General features: G+C 39.4%; 1 protein-coding gene across 4 annotated transcripts in view; it reads right to left on the bottom strand.

Moving 5' to 3' along the window:
- Positions 1–22,986, bottom strand: part of LOC126709419 (uncharacterized) — a 37,342-nt gene extending 14,356 nt beyond the window's left edge. Inside the window, exons 1-3 of one of the 4 annotated variants that reach the window (XM_050409650.1) lie at positions 21,088–21,146; positions 20,786–20,973; positions 20,089–20,128 (exon numbers count right to left, since the gene is read on the bottom strand). In XM_050409650.1, coding sequence (XP_050265607.1) covers positions 20,089–20,128; positions 20,786–20,973; positions 21,088–21,100 — 241 coding nt within the window. In that variant the 5' untranslated portion in view covers positions 21,101–21,146. Of the gene's footprint in view, positions 1–20,088; positions 20,129–20,785; positions 20,974–21,087; positions 21,203–22,838 lie in introns of those variants that run through there. The other 3 variants (XM_050409648.1, XM_050409647.1, XM_050409649.1) reach the window with 3 other exon arrangements.
- Between the last annotated feature and the right edge of the window lie 1,004 nt (positions 22,987–23,990).

The raw sequence follows: 23,990 nt of genomic DNA, 5'->3' as shown, positions 1-23,990 counted from the left end.
AAGGTTTGGCTAGATCATGAAGAATGAAGTAGCATTTAAATAAAAAATCACTCACGTCAGATCTGCCTATCTTTTTAAGCTCATCATGTTCAAGTTTGTATTACCTTTTTGTTTATAGCTATTAGCTATCTATAATATTTGATTAGTATGATAGGTATTGTATTGTGACAGTGGTGTATTGTATTCTATTGTGGATATTTGTAAGTGTGATAGTTGTAGTTGTGTAAGGGTGTGCAGGGGGGGGGGGGGGGTGTGCGTGTGTGTGTGCAAGGTGGTGCATGTATACCTATAAGGGTGTGCATGTGTGCCTGCATGTGGGTGTGTGCAATGACTAGTGCAGCTAAGCTGTACTGCTATTATGGGGTTGTTAGTTGGTTGGACCAGGGTGTCAAGTAGGTAGTTAGTTGGTTAAGGGGTGTAAAGGACATTCAGGTGAGAATTACATTGTTTTACTTCTCTATTCTTTCTCTCTTTCTTGTTCCTTGTTCCAATTCCTAATTCCTTCCTTCCTTTCTTCCACTGAACTATCAGAATCTTATCATATTGCCACCAGAGATAAAATTTGAATGTGGTTGTAAATAAATCATATCAAACACTTGAATTTGATTATTTCTATGAATAAAAAAATTTTAAATTTCAGTTTTTCTCCTATAGTAGTACTTGCTATATGAATTTAATTTGGTGAAATTTGTAGATATTTTTACTGCCTAAATTAAATTAGCAAACAAGCAGCCAGAAATCAAATTGATGTATCCTAGATGCCATTTAATAAGTCATTCTATTTACAGAATATCATTTCTCTAGAAATTTATGGAAATTAAAAAAGCATGCTATTAGTCTCACATCTGACTCTTACAACTCTTCTAGGTTTCTAGCTGGGCTAGTTTTAACTTTAGTATAACTAAAACTGATCCACATTGTATTTTTGTGTTTGTATCAAATAATAAAACTCCAAAGTCACAGACACCCCCCCCCCCCCTAGAGTCTAAACAATGGGATTAACTTAATTACATGTAAGAGTGTTGAGAAACCATTTGTTGTAAGCTGTCTTGTGGCTTAACAAGTACAAAATCATGTTGCTAGTACTGAATTAGAATATAGAGGCTCTGTTGATTATTTTACTGATTTAATCCCCTGATTATTACTGATCCATTACTTTTACCAATATGTGTAATTTTTATTATTACTGATTTAGATATGCTATTCTTGTAGGTTCCTATTACTTGGTTGATTCGGGGTACCCCATTGGTGCATTGTTTCTTCCACCACATAAGGTCACCTGATATCATATCCAAGAATTTAGGAGGAGGAGGAGTACTACGCAACCAAAATCGGGGAAAGAGTTGTTTAACTATAGATACTCATCATTGCGCATGGTGATTGAGAGGGTTTTTTGGAGTCTTGAAGGCTCGCTTTCTCATCTTGAGTTGCATGGCACAGTATAAGCAATATCATCAGCATTTGGTTGTTTCTATGTGTTGTGCGTTACATAATTTTATAAGCATCAATAATTGAAGAGATGTAATGTTTAACACGTGGGAGAATCTTGACGTTGATAGGGATGATATACAAACAGGAAACAATGAGAATTCCCCTAAGTCGAGTGCAAGTGCCGAAAGGAGGCATGTGAGGGAGATGTCTAATGCGGTGAAGAGAGCAATGGGTGAATTCAGGGATGATATGACTGACCGCATGTGGGAAGAGTACGTGCGAGGTCAAGGTTGATGGTTGGCATGTCTAAGGATTCACTCTATTTGTTGGGGCTTTTGTATAGAGCTAATACCCATTCTTATGACTTTTTGTTGGGACTTTTGTATAGATCTAGGTACTGTGACTAGAAGTCACTTAGCATGATACATGATGCATTCTTTTGGACATTATGATGCATTTTTTTTGTAAATTTAGATTAATTGTGGGCATGCTTACATGTAATGGCTAATGTCAATAACCTATTGACATTTCTGATATAATTCCTTTTAGTAATTTTAAAGTAGGTGTATATAATATCTATTGGTAATGTAAGTATAGGTGGACATGCTTATATGCATTTGTATGTAATACCTTTTCGCAATGGAGTATTTTTCAAGGACCATATATTGTGTATGTGATATGGTTACAGGTGGATAATTATGTGTGTGATATGTATGCGATATATATGTGATATCTGTATGTGATATGGTTACAAACAGTTTTTGTCTTCTGTGAGGGGCTTGGATTTATGAGCTTCCTCTTGTTCATGTTTACTTGAGAGTTGTCAAAGAGATATGACAACTATTTGATAATTGGGTTGGTAGCTTATTGGTGTGACACTATCAGTAAATTTTAGTGGATAAAGATAATGGATACAAGTTTTTAGGTGGTATTAGAGTTCTGCACAACTTCACAGTAATGGATGCTTGAACCTGCAATTTGTTACTTGTTGGTAAACTAAGAAAAACTATAGCAGATTGTTGGATACTCTTATATATGGGGCTTGATAGCTAGAATACCCTTTTTTAACCAAGCTGAAATTAACAGGGAGAAAGATATTCATCAAAGAGTCATTATATTAAATTAAAATGTCAAGTTTTATAGTAGATTGTTGGAGTCATGTGTCCAAACTTATTGGGTTACATATTGCCTATTACATATACCACACTCTCATGGTAGACACAATTGACTCTTTCCAACATCCCCAAACCCAGTACTAAATAAGTAGAATACAATAAATAACACCCATGAGAGAATTATAACTTGTTTATATGTGTTCATCTTCTCTTCAGCAATCCTTTGTGCAACCTTACATTTTTCTGTCTTTCGCTTTGCAACTCTTTCCCTTTCTCGTGCTTCTTTAAGCGATGCACGTGCTTCTTTCTCACCCTTAATAGTAAGCATTGCCTCATTCCCTAGCCTCTCGAACTTTGCTATCACGATAGGTGTCGTTTCCGCGCCACGCTTGCAGGTGTTGCTATCCAACCATTTAAAAAATTTACAATGTCGGACATCATCTTGCAACATACATGACAATATCAATTAAGGCGAAATGAAGGAATTTATGACATATCACAAATAATGTAACTAAACACAAATGTAAACTCATCGGCATCCATTTCCTACAACCATAAAACCTCCTACCAAAGTTATGGAACTTCAATGATGTTTTAACCACACAGCGATCCATGTCGCATAGATGGCCATTAGAGCTGGAGTAGTAGTTACTTCCTTTTGACATTAGTTCAAACACCACAGCCTCTGCACATAGCACAAAATAAACAATTATAGTAAAAACAAACAAATACCACAGAGGTAGAATCACACGAGAACAATCTAGACAAACTCAAAGCATACTTGCAAGTGAAACCAAATACCCACAATCCTGACCTCAGAGCATAGTCACAAGAAACCAAATACCTACATTCTTGACCTCAAAGCATATACACAAGAAACCAATTACCCACATTCCTGACCTCAGAGTATAGTCACCGAGAGCTAAACAAACTCAAAATTAAAACACAATTTTCAGTATTCATGAAGTCATACATTGGGAAAAAAGAGATGTGGGGAAAATAATAAAGCAAGTAGAGATATGAGTTTTGGAACCCATTCATGAATTTCGGTGTTCCTTTCGGGGCAGAGAAAGAAAACAAGATGAAGACCAACAAAGCAAGAGAAGCAGAGCACTACAACTGAGAAACGAAAACAAAAACTCACCAATAATCTTTGATTTTTGCAAGAGATGGTCTTTGACTTTTGCTGGAGAAGAGAAGCTTCGAACTTTGCTTTCGATGGGTCCGGGCACAACTTCACGAGATGGGTCTCTTTGTTTTCTAGTGATAGGAATTTGGGGAGATGGGTATTAGAGATATGAGATGGAATCTACAGTGTGTTGGAGATTGGTATTTGATGGCATGGGTTAGAGATGGAAATTGGAGAGCTTGGGATTGGATTCGGAGAGTGTTGAGATTTGGGAAGAATGGGTATTTGCCGAAATTGGGAAGAATGGGAGTCATCATGTGTTAAAGAAGAAGGAAGGAGTTTTTAAACATTTTTTATATGGGTTGAGGTTACCGTTCTGTTCCTATGGCAGGTGTGGGCTCCACTAAAAAAGGGAAAAAATGAGAGATATCAAAATTTGAGTGATGAACCAAACAAATTATTTTGAGTTTTGGGACTAAAGTGATGGACAATGAGTTTGAGTTATGAGTGATGGATGTTGAGTAATGAGTTAGCCCCAATTATGACATAGTCAAAGATTCCTTATAAAAAGTAAACTATCCTGATTAACAAAGATGCAAAATTTACTATTAAACTAAACTTTATTATTGACTTCCCACCCAATTAATTTCCTAGGTCTTTCTTTGAGTTAACCTTGCTTTGGTGAATGGTAGCATTTTTTCTACTTCCACATATGGTAGATAGTAGCCCATGGGGCAAATCTACAAATAACAGTCCTTTAATTTCGCATAACAGTCCTCAGAGTTTTATCTTTAAGATGCCCCTCAACCCATTCCATTATGTCACTCCATTAAAATTTAGGATTTCTGATTAGGCACCAGCTCATCATAGTTTTCCTTTTGATTCAATAGAACAATAAATAAATAAAAGAAGAAAATTAATCTGAGCATATAACTTGCTTAAATCCTCATGGACAAAGTTATAAAGCACACTAACATATTCCACACCAGCAAGGGTTGCCCTCTCAAAAGTATCAATCATTGTCTAACGAATGCAATAGAAATTTCATTCTTCTTTTTCATAGTTTATTGTTTCATTTTTGGTTTGTGTAGACTGTACGGCTATCTATCTTATTTTACATGTTCTGGTGCTTAGATGATGTATATCCACTTTATGAGAACATAAGATGTGTACCATAAAAAGAAAAAAAAGGTTTGTTGATTATTCAACAAACTAGACTCATTACACGCATTTTGCATGTATAATAATACTTTTTATTTATTTATTTGTTTTTGTGGTTTAGTGTTATAATGCTTCAAAGTGATATATAAATAACCGTGTATATTTATTTATTTATTTTTTAAAAAATGAGGTAAAGTAACGAGGAATAATATTTAAAAATGAAATTGAGAAACGTAAGAAGTTGAAACCTAATGAGACATTTGAATTTATTGATTGAAATAAGAATTGTGATAAGTTAAAAAAGAAAAGAAAAAGAAAGATATTTGAACAAAAGAAAGATGTATACGTTAGTGTGGATGGATAGAGATTTGTGATAACTGTATAGAATTTGGATAATAAAAAGTTTAGTGATGCATAATTGGATTGCAGAGAATTTTATATTATGAGTATATCAAAGGTGAGATTAGCCATTTTTAGTAATGCATAATTAGATTGCAGAGAAACAGTAGAATTATATTCACAAATGACTTTGAAAAAGACCAGACTTATAGAAGCTGATTCTTGGAAGATAGTATCCCTATAATTTTTTGCAACCATCACGATACTCAAAATTTTGCAAAAGAATCATTGATTTAGTATGACATATTCGATTTTGAAAAGGAAAAAAAAAAAGAGAGAGAAAAGAATGGAATCTTGAAGTATTGTCAGAATTTAGAAACCTTGATTGTGCATGTGTTAGGTTTATATTTTTATGTAATTGGTATATCTTATGACAAAATGCAGTTTACTTATTTATTATTTGTTATTGTTTTTCATATGGTGCGCAAAACATCTTTGTTAAGTGCTTTCCGAAAAGACAGGTATAAAACCAATCAAAACAGTCAATCTAGTTTGTGCTATGGTTTGAAGCTAATGAAAATTTTATTGTCTTTCAAGTTATAAAGGTGTCATATGAACCAAGGCTCCTTGTAAGTGGAGAGAGAGAAAGGTCGCTATTGAGGTCGGGTTGTGTGGGCTCAGCCGCTTAGTTTAGATACGGACCTATGACTTTTTATTATATTTTCATTATTCTATTTAAATATTATTTATTTTAGTTTTCTCCTAAGATTTAGGGTGAAGCTAATTCCTCTTAAAATTCATTTTGGACTTCTTTAGATTTTAAAATTGATTAAAAAATTTTTGATACAAAGAACCAATCATGAAAAATTCTTACAAACCGGATTTCTTACAAACTACTGATTTTAAAATTGGACTTCTTACAAACTGTTGATATGAAAAATTTTACTGGTTCATATTAAGGCCTACCACTAACATCATTTTTTTTACTTACTAATAATCACTCATTGTATCAGTAGTTTGTAAAAAAAAATTGTAAAATAATTTGTGAATTTAGCATTTTTCTTTTTGTTATTCAAATTTCCTTCTTCCTTTATTATTATTATTATTATTTAGCATTTTTCTTTTTGTTATTTTTTTATTTAAAAAAAAAATTTCTAAATTATACTAGAGGCAAATTATTAACCTTTACCCAAAAAAAGAAGAAGATCCTCTGAGCACACGCGTTTATATGGTTCAAAAATGAAATCCTCATTAATGAAGGGTAATTTCATTTAGAAATAAAGCCATAAATGTCAAGTAACAAATTTCATTTTGAATTCAGAAAGAGAATTCCTAAAGTTTAGGATTTTTTTTTTCCTTTCACGTTCAAAAAAGAAATTACAATTACTGCTTATATCTAAAGTTTATTATTTTTATTTGTTTGAAAAATAAAATATATATATTTCTAAATTATACTAGAGACAAATTATTAACCTTTATCCAAAAAATAGAAACACATGCTCAGAGGCTAGTAATATATATAAAAGGATTCAACTCTTTGAACTGAATTTTTATATGGTTTAAAAATACCCTCATTAATAAAGGGTGACTTCTCTTAGAGATTGGGTCATAATGTCAAATAACAAATTTCATTTTGAATTCAAAAAGAGAATTTGTAAATCAGGATTTTTTTTTCCCTTCAAATTCATCTTGTTATTCCCTAAAATTTAGTATTTTTATTCTTTTTATTTTTTTTTATTTTTAAATTGGGGGTGTTTTATTTTTATTGGGATATAAGATGATGAAAAATTATCATGTCCGGTTCCCTCGGGGGATGGATCTATAATAATTCACCTATCCCAATAACAAAAAAAAAAAAAAAACCTGACTTGAACGATCCTGTATTAAGAGCTAAAATTTATCTTTTTTATTTGTTTGAAAAATAAAAATATATATTTCCAAATTTTAATAAATGCTAATTATTAACCTTTACAAAAAAAAAAAAATAAATAAAAGAGCGTTTGAGCATGGGCAATACATGTGCGTAGAGGCTGGTGTGTGTGTGTATATATATCATCTCCTTTTTTTAATTTTTCAAATCAAATAAAAACTATGTAATAAGAGAGATAAAGATGATTCTATTGTAAATAAATTATGAAGAAATCTTACCAAAATGACATGATTCTATTGTAAATAAATTATGAAGACATGATTGTTTAATTAGGAGCACCTTTGAATATGCTTTTCACTAAAAGCTATAGGCCCTTTTAGGGTTTTGGTTATTAGTTTACGTACTCACTTTTGTATCACATTTCTTATTAACTTCACACATGATTTAGAGGCATCAGCTTGCAAAGTTTTTTGGAGATCATTTAATATGTAAATCACATCAAGACAACTACCATCCTTATTTATTTTCTTCAATAAATTGTGACACATATTTCAGGTTCCACGAAAAAGAAAAGAAAAAAAAATGATGTTACAAAAAGCAATGAGACGGTGCCAACACCCTAAACTGATTTACATCGATCCAAAATATGCAGATTTTTGTAGACTTGGAAGCACCTTTTTAGTGCGTTTAGATGGCATGATTTGGGCATTTAGATTTGGATTTTGGTGATTAAAATTCAAATAGTTTGTTTGGATAGTTTAAAAAAGGTGAAAGATTTGGATTTGACAAATTCACAAAGTATTTTAAACGTTTAAAATGCTAGGATTTGAAATTACTCCTAAAATTAATGGATTTTAAATCAAGGCATGTAAAAATTCAAATTTATTAATTTAAAATTCAGATCCAAGTTTTCAAATGCAAACTAATAGAAAATTTTATTACACGCTGTGAATGTGTAATCACAGCGTAATAAAGAATGTGTGACTATTATTATTCATTACTAATTAGCATACTAATGCCTCTAAAATCATGTGTAAAGTAAATAAGAAATATGATCCAAAAGTAAGTACGTGAACAATTGTAACCAAAACCCCAAAATGGAGTAAAAAGTATGTTCCAAAGTGCACTCCTAAATCGGTCTGGGACTCTGGGTTAACAATCAATGATGTCATTTTGATAAGATTTATTCATAATTTATTTACAATAAAATCATCTTTATCTCTCTTGTTACATAGTTTTTATTTGATTTTCAAAACTAAGAATGGAGATGATATATACGCGAATAGATTGTTAGAAAAATTCTAAAACTAATTTTATTGACAAGTTAACATGAGGCACTAAAAATGATCTTGTTCCAATAAATGAATATTCTATAACTACATCAGTTCAATAAATAAATAACCACAACAGTATAAAGACTAACAGAAGCTTTGCATGTTTAGAAGAACGTCCAGTCTCTTTTTTATGACTCTTTCCCTCTAAACCCACAGCCTGTGTCCGTAAAATGGTACAAAACAATTTAACTTTTAACAAGTCACATGTCTGTCGTATTATACGATGACTATATATAAAAGCTTTTATAGTACCATTCTAGTAATCTCATGGCTTTAGCTTTACATACTCTTCCTTATTCATTAAAAAAAAAAAAAAAACCCTCTTTCATATTTCTTTCTATGTTCCAATTATCTGGGGCCAATCATATCAATTCCTTAATCTCTCCCTTACGCTACCTTTGCAGGCTTTGCAGGGAGGGAAAAAGAAGGTTATTTCTGGCGCCATTAAATTCTTGATCTAGAATAAGAAAAACATATTCCATAAGTAAAATCAATGCAGTGCAACAATACTAAATTGTTAGAAATTCAAGGACATGTTTGACACCTCTCACCAATTATAAGAAACAATATTTCAACCCAAGTATTGAAAGTCACTTTTATCTGGCTTGTATTCATCAGCATAATCATTGAAGATGGTAAAATATAGAGCTTGATGGGCCTACCTTAATGGGCCTGACGGATCGGAACTGGTGGGCCTGTATAAAGATGATCCCCTGCACCTTGAAGGCCCATTGCTGACAGACGTAGTAAGGGCCCATGATCCGAAGTCCATATCGCCTAGAAAAGCCTTAAGATCCAAAAATGGAAATCCTTGCTCACCACGCTCAGAGGAATTTGTATTAGAGTCCCACATGGAAAAGATTTGGAAACCAAGAAGAAAAGTCAACCCTTTGTCACTATAAAAAGCCTAACACCCTCAGAAATCGAGGTACGCTTTAATTGACCATCTCTAACGCTCTAAGTAAAATAGAAGAATTCTAACTTGACCGTCGGAGAGCTTTTGGCTGGCACCACACCGGTGCTCTCTGAAGGACTTCTTTCGATTGTTTCTGTCATGCAGGTTCGCTTCGAGTCGCAAGTACGGTGTGACCCATTGGTGACAATTTTCGACGTCATCAGTTGGCGCCGTCTGTGGGAAAGAACGTAGCGCACTATTGCTTCCTAAACAAAAGAGTTACATGGTACTCACACGTTCGATGGCAACCACTAACGACGTTCAAGAAGAGGAAGCCCCTACGACTGCCCTTGAGAGACAGGTCAGGACGCTCGCCGCAGCCGTGGAGCGCCTCACAAAACAAAACCACGACCTAGAAGAGCAGCTGAACCAAAAGAGTGCGACGGTCAATAACCACGGAGCGGATCAAGAAGGAACCAGCGCTGAAAGGAGGAATCATGACGGACCACAGGAGAGTAACGCCCCTAGCAAACAAGTGTGACGGGACGCTAGCATCCTTTCAGTGACGGATACAGCTCCACAACCCATCATCGCGGAGATGCAGGCGATGAAGGAACAGATGGAAGTACTAATGAACGCTCTCAAGGGGCGAGTGTCCAGTGATCTTGACGACCTTGTCAACCGGACTGACTCGCCATTTACAACAACCGTCAATTCCTTCCCCCTGCCAAGTAAATTCCGCATGCCAAGTATGGATAGTTATGACGGAATCAAGGACCCTCTCGATCACCTAGAGACCTTCAAGACCCTGATGCACCTTCAGGGAGTGGCAGACGCAATTATGTGCAGGGCATTCCCTACAACCCTAAAGGGCGCAGCAAGGATTTGGTTCAGCCGGCTAGTACCAAACTCCATCGGCACCTTCAAGGAGCTGAGCGCTCAATTCACTACGCACTTCATCGGAGGACATCGGTATAAGAAATCCACAGCTTGCTTAATGAATATCAAGCAGAGAGAAGAGGAGACGTTACGGGCCTACATATCACGCTTCAATAAAGAAGCGCTCTCGATCGACGAAGCCGACGACAAGATACTAGTGGCAGCGTTCACGAACGGGCTGAAGGGGGGTAAGTTTTTGTTCTCCCTATACAAAAACGACCCAAAGACCATGTCGGAGGTGCTTTACAGGGCCACCAAGTATATGAATGCCGAAGACGCACTATTAGCCCGAGAAGATAGACCCAAGAAAAGAGACAGACAAGAGGATCCCCGACAGGACCAGGGGCGGAAGAAAGGAAGGATGGGAGATCGAAGGGAGGAGAGACGTCCAAAACCCATGGGCGCAAGGTTCACAAGTTTCACCCCGTTGACCGCTCCGATAGACCAAGTCCTAATGCAGATTAAGGACGAAGGATCCCTGACGTTTCTGGGAAAGCTGAAGAGTGATCCCAACAAAAGGTCCAGAGACAAATATTGCTGCTTCCATCGTGACCATGGTCACGACACGGCCGATTGCTACGACTTGAAGCAACAAATCGAAGCCCTTATCCGACAAGGGAAGCTGAAGAAGTTCGTCAGCAAGGAGAGAACGGATCAACCCCCACAAGAACAACACCCCCGTCGAGAAAACGAGCGACCAAGGCCCCTATTAGGGGACATAAGGATGATAATTGGAGGAACAGCCGCGGCCGGATCGTCGAAAAAGGCTCGCAAAACATACCTTCGGATGGTACAGAATGTCCAGTTGGCGGGTACAGTGCCAAAGATGGCAAGAAGGGAAGGCCTCATTATCGGGTTCTCGGAAGAGGATGCAAGACGCCTACACCATCCACACGACGATGCCCTTGTCGTCAGCTTGCGGGCAGGCGACTATAATATGCACCGAGTGTTGGTCGACAACGGTAGTTCGGCCGATATCTTGTACTATCCGGCATTCCAGCAAATGAGGATTGACAGGGAGCAGCTAATACCGACAAACGCCCCGCTCGTTGGTTTCGGAGGGAGTAGAATATTCCCTTTGGGCGCGGTCACGTTATCGGTGACAGTAGGAGATTACCCCCAACAAATCACCAAGGACGTAACATTCTTGGTGGTCGATTGCTCGTCAGCCTACAATGCTATTATTGGACGACCCACGCTCAACTCGTGGAAGGCGGCAACATCAACTTACCACCTAATGATCAAGTTCCCAACGGAGTATGGGGTAGGAGAGCTACGCGGAAGTCAAATTGCCGCACGAGAATGCTACGTAGCTATGATGGAGGTGGAAGACCAGATCCAGGCCTTGAACATAGAAGAACACCGAACGACGGCAGAACCTACAGAGAAGCTAGAGGAGATAACTCTCGACAGTTCCAATCCAGACCGAACCACCAAGATCGGAACGCTTGCCAAACCCGCAATCCGTCAGGAGCTCGTAGCTTTCTTGAGGAGCAATAAGGATGTGTTCGCCTAGAGCCATGACGATATGCCAGGAATCGATCCCTCGGTCATGGTACATAAGTTGAATGTGTTGCCCTCGTTTCCACCCGTCCGACAAAAGAAGAGAGTATTCGCCCCGGAACGAGACCAAGCAATAGCGGAAGAGGTCCGCAAACTCCAAGAGGCAAGCTTCATCAGGGAAGTCTACTACCCCGATTGGCTGGCGAATGTGGTAATGGTGAAGAAAGCGAGCGGCAAATGGTGGATGTGCGTGGACTTCACCGATCTTAACAAAGCATGCCCCAAAGATAGCTATCCCCTTCCAAGGGTCGACATCCTAGTAGACTCGACGGCTCAACACCAATTGCTAAGTTTCATGGATGCTTTCTCTGGTTATAACCAGATCCGCATGCACGAGGACGATCAGGAGAAGACTTCGTTTGTAACCAGTCAAGGACTCTTCTGTTACAAAGTAATGCCATTCGGCCTGAAGAATGCAGGGGCAACATACCAAAGACTAATGAACAAGATGTTCGCACAGCAAATCGGGAGGAATGTCCAAGTCTATGTCGACGACATGCTGGTGAAGAGCCGGAAGGAGGAAGACCACTTGGAAGATCTCAAGGAAACATTCGGCACGCTTCGATCCTACAACATGAAACTCAATCCGGGAAAGTGCGCATTCGGTGTAACGGCAGGCAAATTCCTAGGATTCATGGTATCTCAAAGGGGGATTGAAGCTAACCCGGACAAAATCCGAGCCATAATGGAGATGGCCCCCCCCGAGAAACGTGAAGGAAGTACAAAGCCTTAACGGCAAGGTAGCGGCATTGAATAGATTCGTGTCGAGAGCGACGGACAAGTGTTTACCCTTCTTTTGAACATTGAAAAAGTCATTCGAGTGGACGGACGAGTGTCAGCGAGCCTTCGAGGAGTTAAAAACCTATCTATCTTCACCACCTCTACTGAGCCCTCGCAACCAGGTGAAGAACTCTTCCTCTATTTGGCTGTCTCCCCGGTGGCCGTCAGCGCGGCCTTAATCAGAGAAGAGGACAGGGCACAGAAGCCCGTGTACTACGCCAGCCGGGCGCTCCGCGGTGCCGAAGAAAGATACCAACCTATGGAGAAACTCGCTTTTGCATTGGTCACGGCGGCTCGCAAGCTCAAGCCCTACTTTCAAGCCCATACCGTGAACGTAATGACCGACAAGCCCTTGCGAAGGGCACTGAGTAATCCTGAAGCCGCGGGTCGACTGACGCTGTGGGCAATAGAATTGAGTGAGTTTGATATCAAGTATCGTCCACGTATGGCCATTAAAGGACAAGCTGTAGCCGACTTCATAGCAGAGTTTACGCGTGACGAGGACAAGGGGGCAAAAGAACCCCCCCAGTGGAACATCTACACTGACGGATCATCCAATCGGCGAGTTGGAGGAGCCGGCATAGTATTGCTGTCACCTGAAGGAGACAAGATTGAATGTATGGTCCGTCTCGACTTCCCCATTACCAACAATGAAGCAGAATACGAAGCGGTGGCGGTAGGACTCGACCTAGCCAAAGCCGTCGGAGCTGAAAGTGTGGTCGTGTATTGCGACTCTCAAGTCGTGACCAATCAAGTAAACGGAGATTATGAATGCAAAGGGGAAAGGTTGAAGAGATATCTTGATCAAGTAAGGGCGAGAGTCGACGGGCTAAAAACAATGGTCGTCCAGATCCCCAGGGGAGAAAATGAGCTCACCGATCGGCTAGCCAAAGCCGCTTCAGCAGAACATATGATGACACCGGGTAATGTACTTTCCTTTATTCAAATCTTTCCACTAATAGACCCCGACAACATGCAGGAGATACGCTCCGAAAGAAACTGGACTACACAGATAATTTCATACTTAAAGGACGGGATACTGCCAGAAGAGAAGGAGGCAGCGAGAAAGCTAAAAGTCCAAGCGGCAAGGTTCTTCTTGATAAAAGACATTCTTTACAAGAGAGGTTTCTCCCGTCCTTATCTAAGATGTCTCGGGGTCGAAGAGGCAGACTACGTAATGAGGGAAGTACACGAAGGAATATGCGGGAACCATTCCGGATCGCGATCGTTAGTGCACAAACTAGTACGAGCTGGGTATTACTGGCCAACCATGCAGAAGGATGCCGAGTCTTACGTTAAAAGCTGCGACAAATGCCAAAGGTTCAGCAATTTCATCGGACAACCAGCTGAGGAGCTAACCCCTATAACGGCTCCATGGCCGTTCGCTCAGTGGGGACTAGATATTATGGGACCTTTCCCAACGGCGGTAAGGCAGCTGAAGTTCTTGGTAGTGGGTATTGACTACTTCACAAAATGGGTAGAGGCGGAAGCCTTGACCACCATTACAGAAAAGAACATTAGAAGTTTTGTCTGGCGGTGCATCGTATGCAGGTTCGGTATTCCTAGAGTTCTTGTCTCAGATAACGGGAGGCAGTTCGACAACGGCCACTTCCGGGATTTCTACACACAGCTAGGAATAAAAAACCACTACTCATCACCCGCCCATCCTCAGGCTAATGGCCAGGTTGAAGTCACGAACCGATCCCTGTTAAAGATTATCAAGACTCGGCTCGAGGGGGCAAAGGGCATATGGCCCGAAGAATTGCCGAGCATACTATGGGCATACAGGACAATGGCGAGGACTCCGACAGGAGAGACGCCATTTCGACTGACATACGGGAGCGAGGCGGTCATCCCAGCAGAAGTTGGACTCACAAGTTACAGGGTTCACAACCATGACGAAAGCAGGAATGACGAATCCATGAGGCTACAGCTGGACCTGATAGATGAGGTTAGGTCGGTGGCGGAGCAAAGGATCGCTAGATACAAGGATCGCATGTCCAGACATTACAACACCCGGGTCCGACACAGAAACTTCCAAGTAGGAGACCTCGTACTCAGGAAGGTCATGGGTGCAACTAAAGACCCTGCACAGGGAAAACTCGGCCCCAACTGGGAAGGACCTTATAGAGTTACGTCATGGAAAAGGAAAGGAACGTACCACCTAGAGACAACAGACGGAGAGAAGCTACCGCATCCATGGAATGCCGAGCATTTGAGGAAATACTACCAGTAGTAGTGACACGGCAACCAGTTTTTGTTTGAGCTTTTTATAAGTTTCTCTTTTAACTGTCTTTTTTGCTACAATCTTGTCGTGCCCTTTTTAAGCCCAAAGGGGGCAGGCACTTTTTCCTTTACGCATTTCTATAATCAGATATTACTTTGATCTTCTACTTGGATGTCATTATAATTATCTACAAAATTAACGGAAACTAAATAAAGTCCACAAGATGGACGGATACAAATGCAGTCCACAAGATGGACGGATCATTCTACGGGGATGATAACATCCTACAAGAATAATCATTCAAGTCCACAAGATGGACGGATACAAATGCAGTCCACAAGATGGACGGATTATTCTACGGGGATGATAACATCCTACAAGAATAATCATTCAAGTCCACAAGATGGACGGATCATTCTACGGGGATGATAACCTCTTACAGGGATGATCATTCAAGTCCACAAGATGGACGGATATAAATGCAGTCCACAAGATGGACGGATCGCCCTACAAGGACGATCGCCCTCAGTCCACAAAATTGACGGACAAAATGTCCACAAGATGGACGGATCATCCATCGGGGGTGATATCACCCTACAAGGACGATCACTGTCAGTCCATAAAATGGACAGACACAAAATAAAGTCCACAAGATGGACGGATCATCCTACAAGGATAGTAGCCAAAGTCCACAAGATGGACGGACCACCCTACAGGGATGATATCATCCTACAGGGATGATATCATCCTACAGGGATGATATCATCCTACAGGGATGATATCATCCTACAGGGATGATAACTCAAGTCCACAATGTGGACGGATACAATCGAAAGTCCACAAGACGGACGCATCGTCCTACAAGGACGATCACTGTAAGTCCTTAAATGGACGGACATAAAATAAAGTCCACAAGGCCGACGGGCCATCCTACAGGGATGATGACATCCTACAGGGATGATAACTCAAGTCCACAAGGTGGACGGAAATAATAGAAGAACGTGCCTGCGAAGTGGACGGACCACTGACTACGTTAAATTTTTTTACAAGTCCATTAAATAGGCGGTACATTTAAAAGTGATATACAACGCCACAAAGTGGACGGATCCTCATAATGAACCTCTAAAAATAGACGGAGAAGGAAAATCCTCACGGATGTAAATGCTCAATCAACACAAAATAACAAGTCTGCAATGTGGACGGAGTATCACGGATAAACAAATATTCTCATAAAAATCCTTCCTCAAGAAGGAGGACGGACTTTTAAACAAGTTCCAAACAATGATAGAAAGCATATGAACATTAAGCCAAAAGCCCAGAAGGCAAGTGTTTAATACAATTAAAGAGGACGGATTGTTCTGAAAAGTAAATTTAAAAAAAAAAAAAAAAAGGACGGATTGTTCTCAAAATAAATTACATTGAGATTAATCTTTCTTTGGTTCTGCGACTTGGACACCCTTCGACGGGACGGATTCTCCGTCTCCTTGAACAGCGTCTTCGCCAAAAAGGTCCTCCGTATTTTCGGAGGCGACGGGGAGGGCAGAAGTCTGGGCTTGGTCCTCAAGTTTGACCATTGACAAATCCAGCTCTGGGTAGGCCTTCTTGACCTGACGGAGAGAATCATCGAAGCCTTGAAGGAAAGACTCTGACAGCTCGCCCAAGCAGGACTCTGAGTTGCGGTACTCCTCGACGGCTACCTCTTTCACATGACGGATCTCTTCCTTGAGTTCTTTAATCTCCGCCTCCTTTTTCTCTATGACCGTCAACGCATCGACCGTCTTCTCCTCCAGCTCTTTCCTTGCCTTCTCAGAAAGCTCCAGCTTCTTCTCCATATTGGACCTCCATTTATGGAGTTGACCAAGCTCTTCCTCCGTCTGCCCTGCCTTGGCGCGCACCCTGTCCAAGGTACTCTCACGGTTGAGACACCGGTCCAGTAAACCCTTCATCATGACCAAGGACTGCAAACAAGAAAAGAGCCCGTCACATAATGTAAATAACAACGAAAAAGAAAAATGAACATATTTGACGGACATAACCAACCTGAGCAACGGCAAAGAGGCCCGTCTCCCCCATGGCCTCCGTCGAGTGGTTTCCAAGATCTTCATAGTCTTCCGCCGTGATGATAGAGGACAGCTTCTCCAACGCATACTTGAAGTCGTCGCGGAGAAGGGAAGGAGGTCTCTCTTGCTTACCGTCTGGGGCCGTCATCAATCCTTTTCCCGTCCCCTTCTTAGCTGGGGTGACGGTCTTGTTACCCTCAGCCATTAAACCAACCACAGGTTCAAGAGAGACCTTTGGTTGCTTAAATGGACGGTCGGATTTTGATGTCGGTTTCCTCTTCGGGGCTGAAGCCGACACCCTAGGTACCACCTCGCCGGATTCCCTCTTCTTGACGGCTTGAGACTTGATTAAAGCTCGCCTTTTTGCGTCTTCCATCTCTGCAAATAATGACGGATGAAATTAAAACTAAGTAAAGTCAGTTAAATGGCAAAGTAAAGTCGACGGGCTTACGTCTATGAACTCGCTCGTCGTATCTAATTGCCTCTTGGGTGGGCTCAGGACCGTCGCAGTACCAATGTATGGTCTTCGGGTTCACCAACTTAGCCCAAGTCCTTTCCTCCGGCGTAGTTTTTCTGCAAATATTTTCAAGGAAACTAAATTCCTCAAGGCTGACTTGTGGGCGCCGTCTACCTGCAGAGAAAGGCGATCAAGATATGCACATAAAAATGGACGGATACGAAAAGCATTACAAAATTAAGACGGGTGCATACACGATTGATTTATCACTGCCCAGGTTGTGTCGACGGGCATGTACTCCGTCTCCCCTGGACGGCTCATCCATCTGTCACCCTCCAGGAAGAAGTAGCGACTTTTCCAGTCTCTATTTGGGTCTGGGGTCTCAAAGATCACCTTCAACAAGGGGCTCCGACTAGCAAAACTATACATCCCCCTTGATCCAGAAATCTCGTCTGGACGGTAACAGTGAAGAAATTCACGGACCGTCAGTTTCCTTTCCCCATCCGACATTGCACCGTAAAGAATCTCCATGGCTATGAAGACCCTCCAGGCGTTAGGGGATATCTGGGTGACGGACAACCCCAGATAGTGCAAAAGTTCCCTATGAAGTGTAGAAAGCGGGAATCGAAGTCCAGCCTTCAACGCCTGCTCGTACACTCCGACACCGTCTACCCCTTCATAGTAACACTTCTCCGACACATATGGTAGACGGATGGAAACATAGTCCGGGATTTGGAACTTGGTTCTGAAAGTGCTGAAATGTTTCTCCCTGATGACGGATGTAAACCTATGCACCGTCCACTCTAGCAACATGATGAACTGCCTTAGTCCATCAGCACCTACAACGGACTCCAGTGCTTGATCCCCGTCGTCATCAGAACCCTCTATTTCAACTATCTCCACATCCTCATTTGTTGAGGATGAAGAAGAGGCAGACGGACTCCTATCTTCGCCGGGGCTCTCTTGGTCTTTATGACCGGACGGGTATACATCCTCGTATTCCGTCCCATCACGAACCACCGACTGGTTACTTGACGCACTAGACATTTCCTACAATTGACGATGAAACCTAAGACCGACAGGTTTTAAAGTATTGACGGGTATGGAAAGCCTAACAACAATGCATGGACGGAAATGTAACTTGATTATAGTATTAGAAGTACTTACCACACTTAGCAGAGGAGAGGTGACGGTTGGTGTAATCAGTAGATGCTCGTCCTCGACGGATTGCTCTGACAAGGTTGACGGCTTTGCTCTGACAAACAATTTTTGATTGAAAATTGAAAAAATGAGAGAGTGAGGCGCCTTATATATATAGGAGATGCACGGAAGACGAAGCGACGCTTCGATCCTATACAACGGCCACTCAGAGAGTGACACGTGGCATGCTTAATAAATGCTGACAACCTGTCAGTACGCACCAACAGATTTGTACCCATCATGAAACCGTCAACTTGATGAATCTTCCTCTGACGGGTTGATCCATTTGGAACCGTCGTCCTATCTTGCATGAATCCGTCATAAAATGCCGTCATACCCATACGTTAGGACCGTCACCCCATTGATCCTTTGACCTAAAAGGTGACGGACCATTGGGGTGAAGGGGGCAACTGAAGATGGTAAAATATAGAGCTTGATGGGCCTACCTTAATGGGCCTGACGGATCGGAACTGGTGGGCCTGTATAAAGATGATCCCCTGCACCTTGAAGGCCCATTGCTGACAGACGTAGTAAGGGCCCATGATCCGAAGTCCATATCGCCTAGAAAAGCCTTAAGATCCAAAAATGGAAATCCTTGCTCACCACGCTCAGAGGAATTTGTATTAGAGTCCCACATGGAAAAGATTTGGAAACCAAGAAGAAAAGTCAACCCTTTGTCACTATAAAAAGCCTAACACCCTCAGAAATCGAGGTACGCTTTAATTGACCCTCTCTAACGCTCTAAGTAAAACAGAAGAATTCTAACTTAACCGTCGGAGAGCTTTTGGCCGGCACCACACCGGTGCTCTCTGAAGGACTTCTTTCGATTGCTTCTGTCGTGCAGGTTCGCTTCGAGTCGCAAGTACGGTGTGACCCATTGGTGACAATTTTCGACGTCATCAATCATCATACTTTTTGGAGAAATCTATATAATTGTCTTCTTCTTCCAAATTTTCGGGGTTGTCTCCTTCCATATCTTCATCAGCATCTTCAACATAATCTTCATCAGCATCTTCAACATAATTTTTATCTATCTCATAACATTCTTCATCATCATCCTCATCATCAACATAATCATAACATCCATTTATGTGCTGCTCCTCCTCATCTGCTTCTACATCTCCAGGTTCAGAAAGCATTGTACGAGGGTCATTCATCTCTTCTGCAATTAATCCAAGCAACATCAGAGTCAAAACAGTATTATCACCATTATATTGGAAACAATCAAATTCTCAAGAATATACATAAACAAATATAGTGCAGACAATGAAAAGGAAATAGTGATAAAAGATGGGTTCTCTGCTTCCTGTTTAAACTATACCGACCTACAACAACTCAAAACATAAAATCTCCAAAAGTAACATGGTGTACAAAAGGGAAAAAGGAAATACACAAGGACGAGAGTAAAATCATATGAAACTTTTTATTTTAGATACGTGAGAGAGGGAAGGGTGTTTGTTAATGGGGCCAGTGGATTCCCAAGGAACTAAAAATCCTCTAAACCCTCATGTTAAAACCAAATGAAGAAGTTGGAGCTCAAATCATAACTCTTGGAAGTAAAGAAAACCTTAAATCTTAACAGTCATACCGTTGACAAATAAAATCCACTTTAAAGCGTAGCTATTATCCTGAGACAACAAAAAAGGAGGAGGTTAGATTTATGAATTTGAGTTATAAAAAACTTACAAGAGCCAAAGAAAACTGCAACACAACTAAACTAGGCCCAACATGTGAGCTGACATTTCTATCTTAAGGTTTTAAAAAAAAGCATCAAGAGAACTAGTGGTGAAAAGTTAACTTCCTGCCATGTGAATTTCTTTCACTAATAACCACAAATAATGAGGGACAACATGGCCTGCTTCAAACAAAAGATCTGTTTCCTCAACAATATAGTCACAAACATACTCATGATAGAGGGATCAAGTACATGGTCAACCATGATTATCAACATGTTAACACAATATTTATCAGGATCGGCCAAATGCGTTCAAGGACCGATATAAATCTCTCACACACACACACAAAGGAATGCCACCAGTCAATCAACTAAAAAGCAAGTCCAATCTAGGAATTATCAAAATTCATCTCTAATCTAAAAGGAAAGAGGAGTTGAATTTTGCTACAATGGAGGGAGGGGATGTTATATACCTACCAACCAACAATTCTTTTAATGGTAATAACTAATAACAATGTTTAAAATCGCAAAAAGGTAATATCACCATGGCCAAGAATAGCAAGACAAAAATATTTTGAACAAACAATAAGTCGGGAAGTGGTGAACTCACCTCATAATGTATCAATTGAATTATAGGAACTGTACAACCATCATTTTGTGGACTAACAGTTGGTCGTTTTATATCACGAAAGTCTTGAGCAACCTTATCTTGATCAAGCCCACTATTTGCAATTTGGTGTATAAGATCAGCACAGTAGGTGGACACTAGATCAGAAGATGCATAATACCTAGCAACCTTTGGAGAAAAAAAATTAAATAAACATATCAAGAAAGGATGAATAGAGTAGGACACAAAAATAACATTAAATTTGAGTTGGGTGGCTCAAACTTATTATGGCACACACTACCTACCTTTTGGAGCCATAGGTTCTATAGATGTATCTAGTGATTGTTGTTGTTGCTGTCTGAAAGTAAAAAATAAAGAAAAAATTAAAATGAAAACAGAAACAAACTAACAAACAAAAAAAATTGTAAGTTCATTGAATTTTTATAACTTGAAGGGGAACTTTACATACATGGATGATGCAGGAGATGAAACATTTAGTTTCCTTTGCAATGAGTCTGACACATCTTCTGCAATTGTTGTTTCCTATTGATTAAGTCACATTTTTAAATTTATATATATATATATATATATATATATATATTCATCAGAAAATAAGTTGACACAAACAATTTCAACAATTATAATTCTGGCATATGAAACATCCAATTTTGTACAATAGTAGACAATCAAATTAAAAAAAAAAAAAAAAGAGACATCACAAAATTCAAATAAATAAATAAATAATGCCCTTCTACTGTGAAAGCATCAACAAACCCAAATATCACATAGATTTGCTCAATTGCAGAGAATAATAAACAAATTTACATTACGTGAATTTTTTTAAAAAAAATCCTAAAACAGAAGAATTATACCTGAGGGTACAAAACCCCAGCATGAGCAAAACTAGAGAACTACAAAAGAGTAAAAGCTAACAAATTACAACACTTTTGCTTGATATTTTTTGAATTAGACAAACTGAGAATAAAAAACAAATTTGCATTGCATAATTTCAAAAAACAAAAGAAAAATCATAAAAACTGAACATTAATCAATTAAACCTAACCCACCCTAATAACCCTAAAAGATCAAACAATTAAGCAACTTCTAAAGTCACAAATTTTTGAAACCCTAATTCCGCAAATATCCGAAAATAATATATATATATGTAGGGCTCTTGGGCCCAGAAGTTCATTATCTACTTGTATATTGGGCCTGTGGCCCAAGCCGAGGACAAGGATCTGCCTGATCAGGAGAAGAAGTCTTTGTCAGAAGAGACTGTGTTGATGAATAAAAAGGTTGGTTTTGGTCATAATGGCTCGAGAGAATGTGCCGATGATGAATGCGTCCTCGGCTAGACAAAGCCGAGGTCCTAAGAGATAGTCTATCAACAAGAGTGACGATCCCGAAAATTCAGTTAGAGCGGACAAGCATTGCAGAGACATCAGGTAGGGAGGAGTCCTAAAATATCTTATGAGAAAGTTGTTGTCTCCCTATTAAATGCATTACAGCTAACTCTCTGGCTGCATTAATGTGGAGGTGATACCTGAACAGTGAATTTCAGCCTTACAGCTACTACATAAGGACTTATGGGGAGTGCTGATGGGACAAGTATCCACACCGATCGTCTGGCATGCACGTGGAAGGTGGAGATGAAAAGAAAAGACAGTATAAAAGGAGAAGGAGTGAGTGAGAGAGGGGGATTGGAAAAATCAGGAAAGAAACACTGTAGCAATCTAGAACCAGACTTGTAACATTACTTAAGAATATTATATAAGAACCAGTGTCCTCAGACTTCGCCAAGGACGTTTTTTCTTCAGTTTATACTTGTGTATTTTCATTCTTTTGTCATCAAACCTACCTAACTTGCTGTTTGGTTAACTAAAACCCAATTTTCTAACCCATTCTCTATAAATTCATTGTTTTGGGCTTTTTAGGCCTAAGTCCATTTACACCTTGGGCTAGGATATCAAATCTGGTCCTTACAATATATATATATATATATATATATATATATATATAAAGTGAAGAAGAAGAAGAAATAGAAGAAGTAGTTTACCTCCATTCGCACGACAACGACTCTTTCTGTAGTCTCTCATTTTCTGTCTCAGAAAAACAATTGCTACTTTTTTAAGTTTGAACATTGAAGAGGTAGACTTTAGATATAGATTTTGGGTAGAAATACGGTCAATATGGAAATACCCCCGGCCCAGCCTAAACAAGAATTTAACGTCGCTAGAAATTGAATCAAAAAATGTCGCTACAAGTAAGTCCTATAAAAAAACATAAAAACAAAATGTCGCTAGAAGTAAGTGGCACAAGTGAGTGATTGATTGGTCCCAGAAATATGGAAGGAAATATGAAAGAGGATTTTTAATTATTATTATTATTTTTTTTTTTATGTATAACAAAGAGGTGTACACTATAAAGCCACGAGATTACTAGAATCTATACTATTATTTAAGGGGCTTCTCCTGTTTGGATTCCTTAATTTTGATACCCAAAATACCCTCAAATTGACCAGTTTGTAAAGCTTAAATAATAGGGTTAGACATGTAAAATTAATAATTTAAAAACTCCTAAATTTTAGCCAAAAAAAAAAAAAAAATTACTATTTGCTCCTTGAATAACTGACTCCCACTCTTCAAACACCATACACAACCATCCGTCCATCCCACTAATTTCCCACTAAATCAAAATCTCTTGGGATCAGTTACTACTTTTATATTTCTATCTCCCCTACTTTTACTTGCTTTTCTACTCATTTTTCAATTCCAAATAATCCCATTCCACTCCTATTTTAGATTCAGTTTTCACCTTGCACATGTTACTCCATTACTCTAGAGAAAAATTAGAATGAATTATAGGGCTAGTGACTCACCAATCTATCCTTCCATCAAACAATTTTAATGAATTTTCTTCTACTCTTGCCTTTTCAAACCAGAGCCCATGATGATGGTAAGCAATCCTAATATCCCCTGAATTGCACATTTCCCATTGTTTGGATTTTTCCTAAGTTACTTTCATCAATTCAACTACATTTATAAATGAAAACTAAAACTTTGAAAACAAGCAACAGGAATCGACGGAGAAATGCATACAAAGGTTAGTAATGCAGAACTTTTTTTTTTTTTTTTTTTTTTTTGAGAAAGAAGACCTAAAGTTTTATTAAGATAATGGCATATCTGCCTGATAAACATCAAAACAATGG

This window comes from Quercus robur, chromosome 12, assembly GCF_932294415.1.
Source record: "Quercus robur chromosome 12, dhQueRobu3.1, whole genome shotgun sequence".
Classification (NCBI taxonomy): Eukaryota; Viridiplantae; Streptophyta; class Magnoliopsida; order Fagales; family Fagaceae; genus Quercus; species Quercus robur.
The sequence above is the reverse complement of the archived record's forward strand: the minus strand, read 5'-3'. Positions and strand labels throughout refer to the sequence as shown.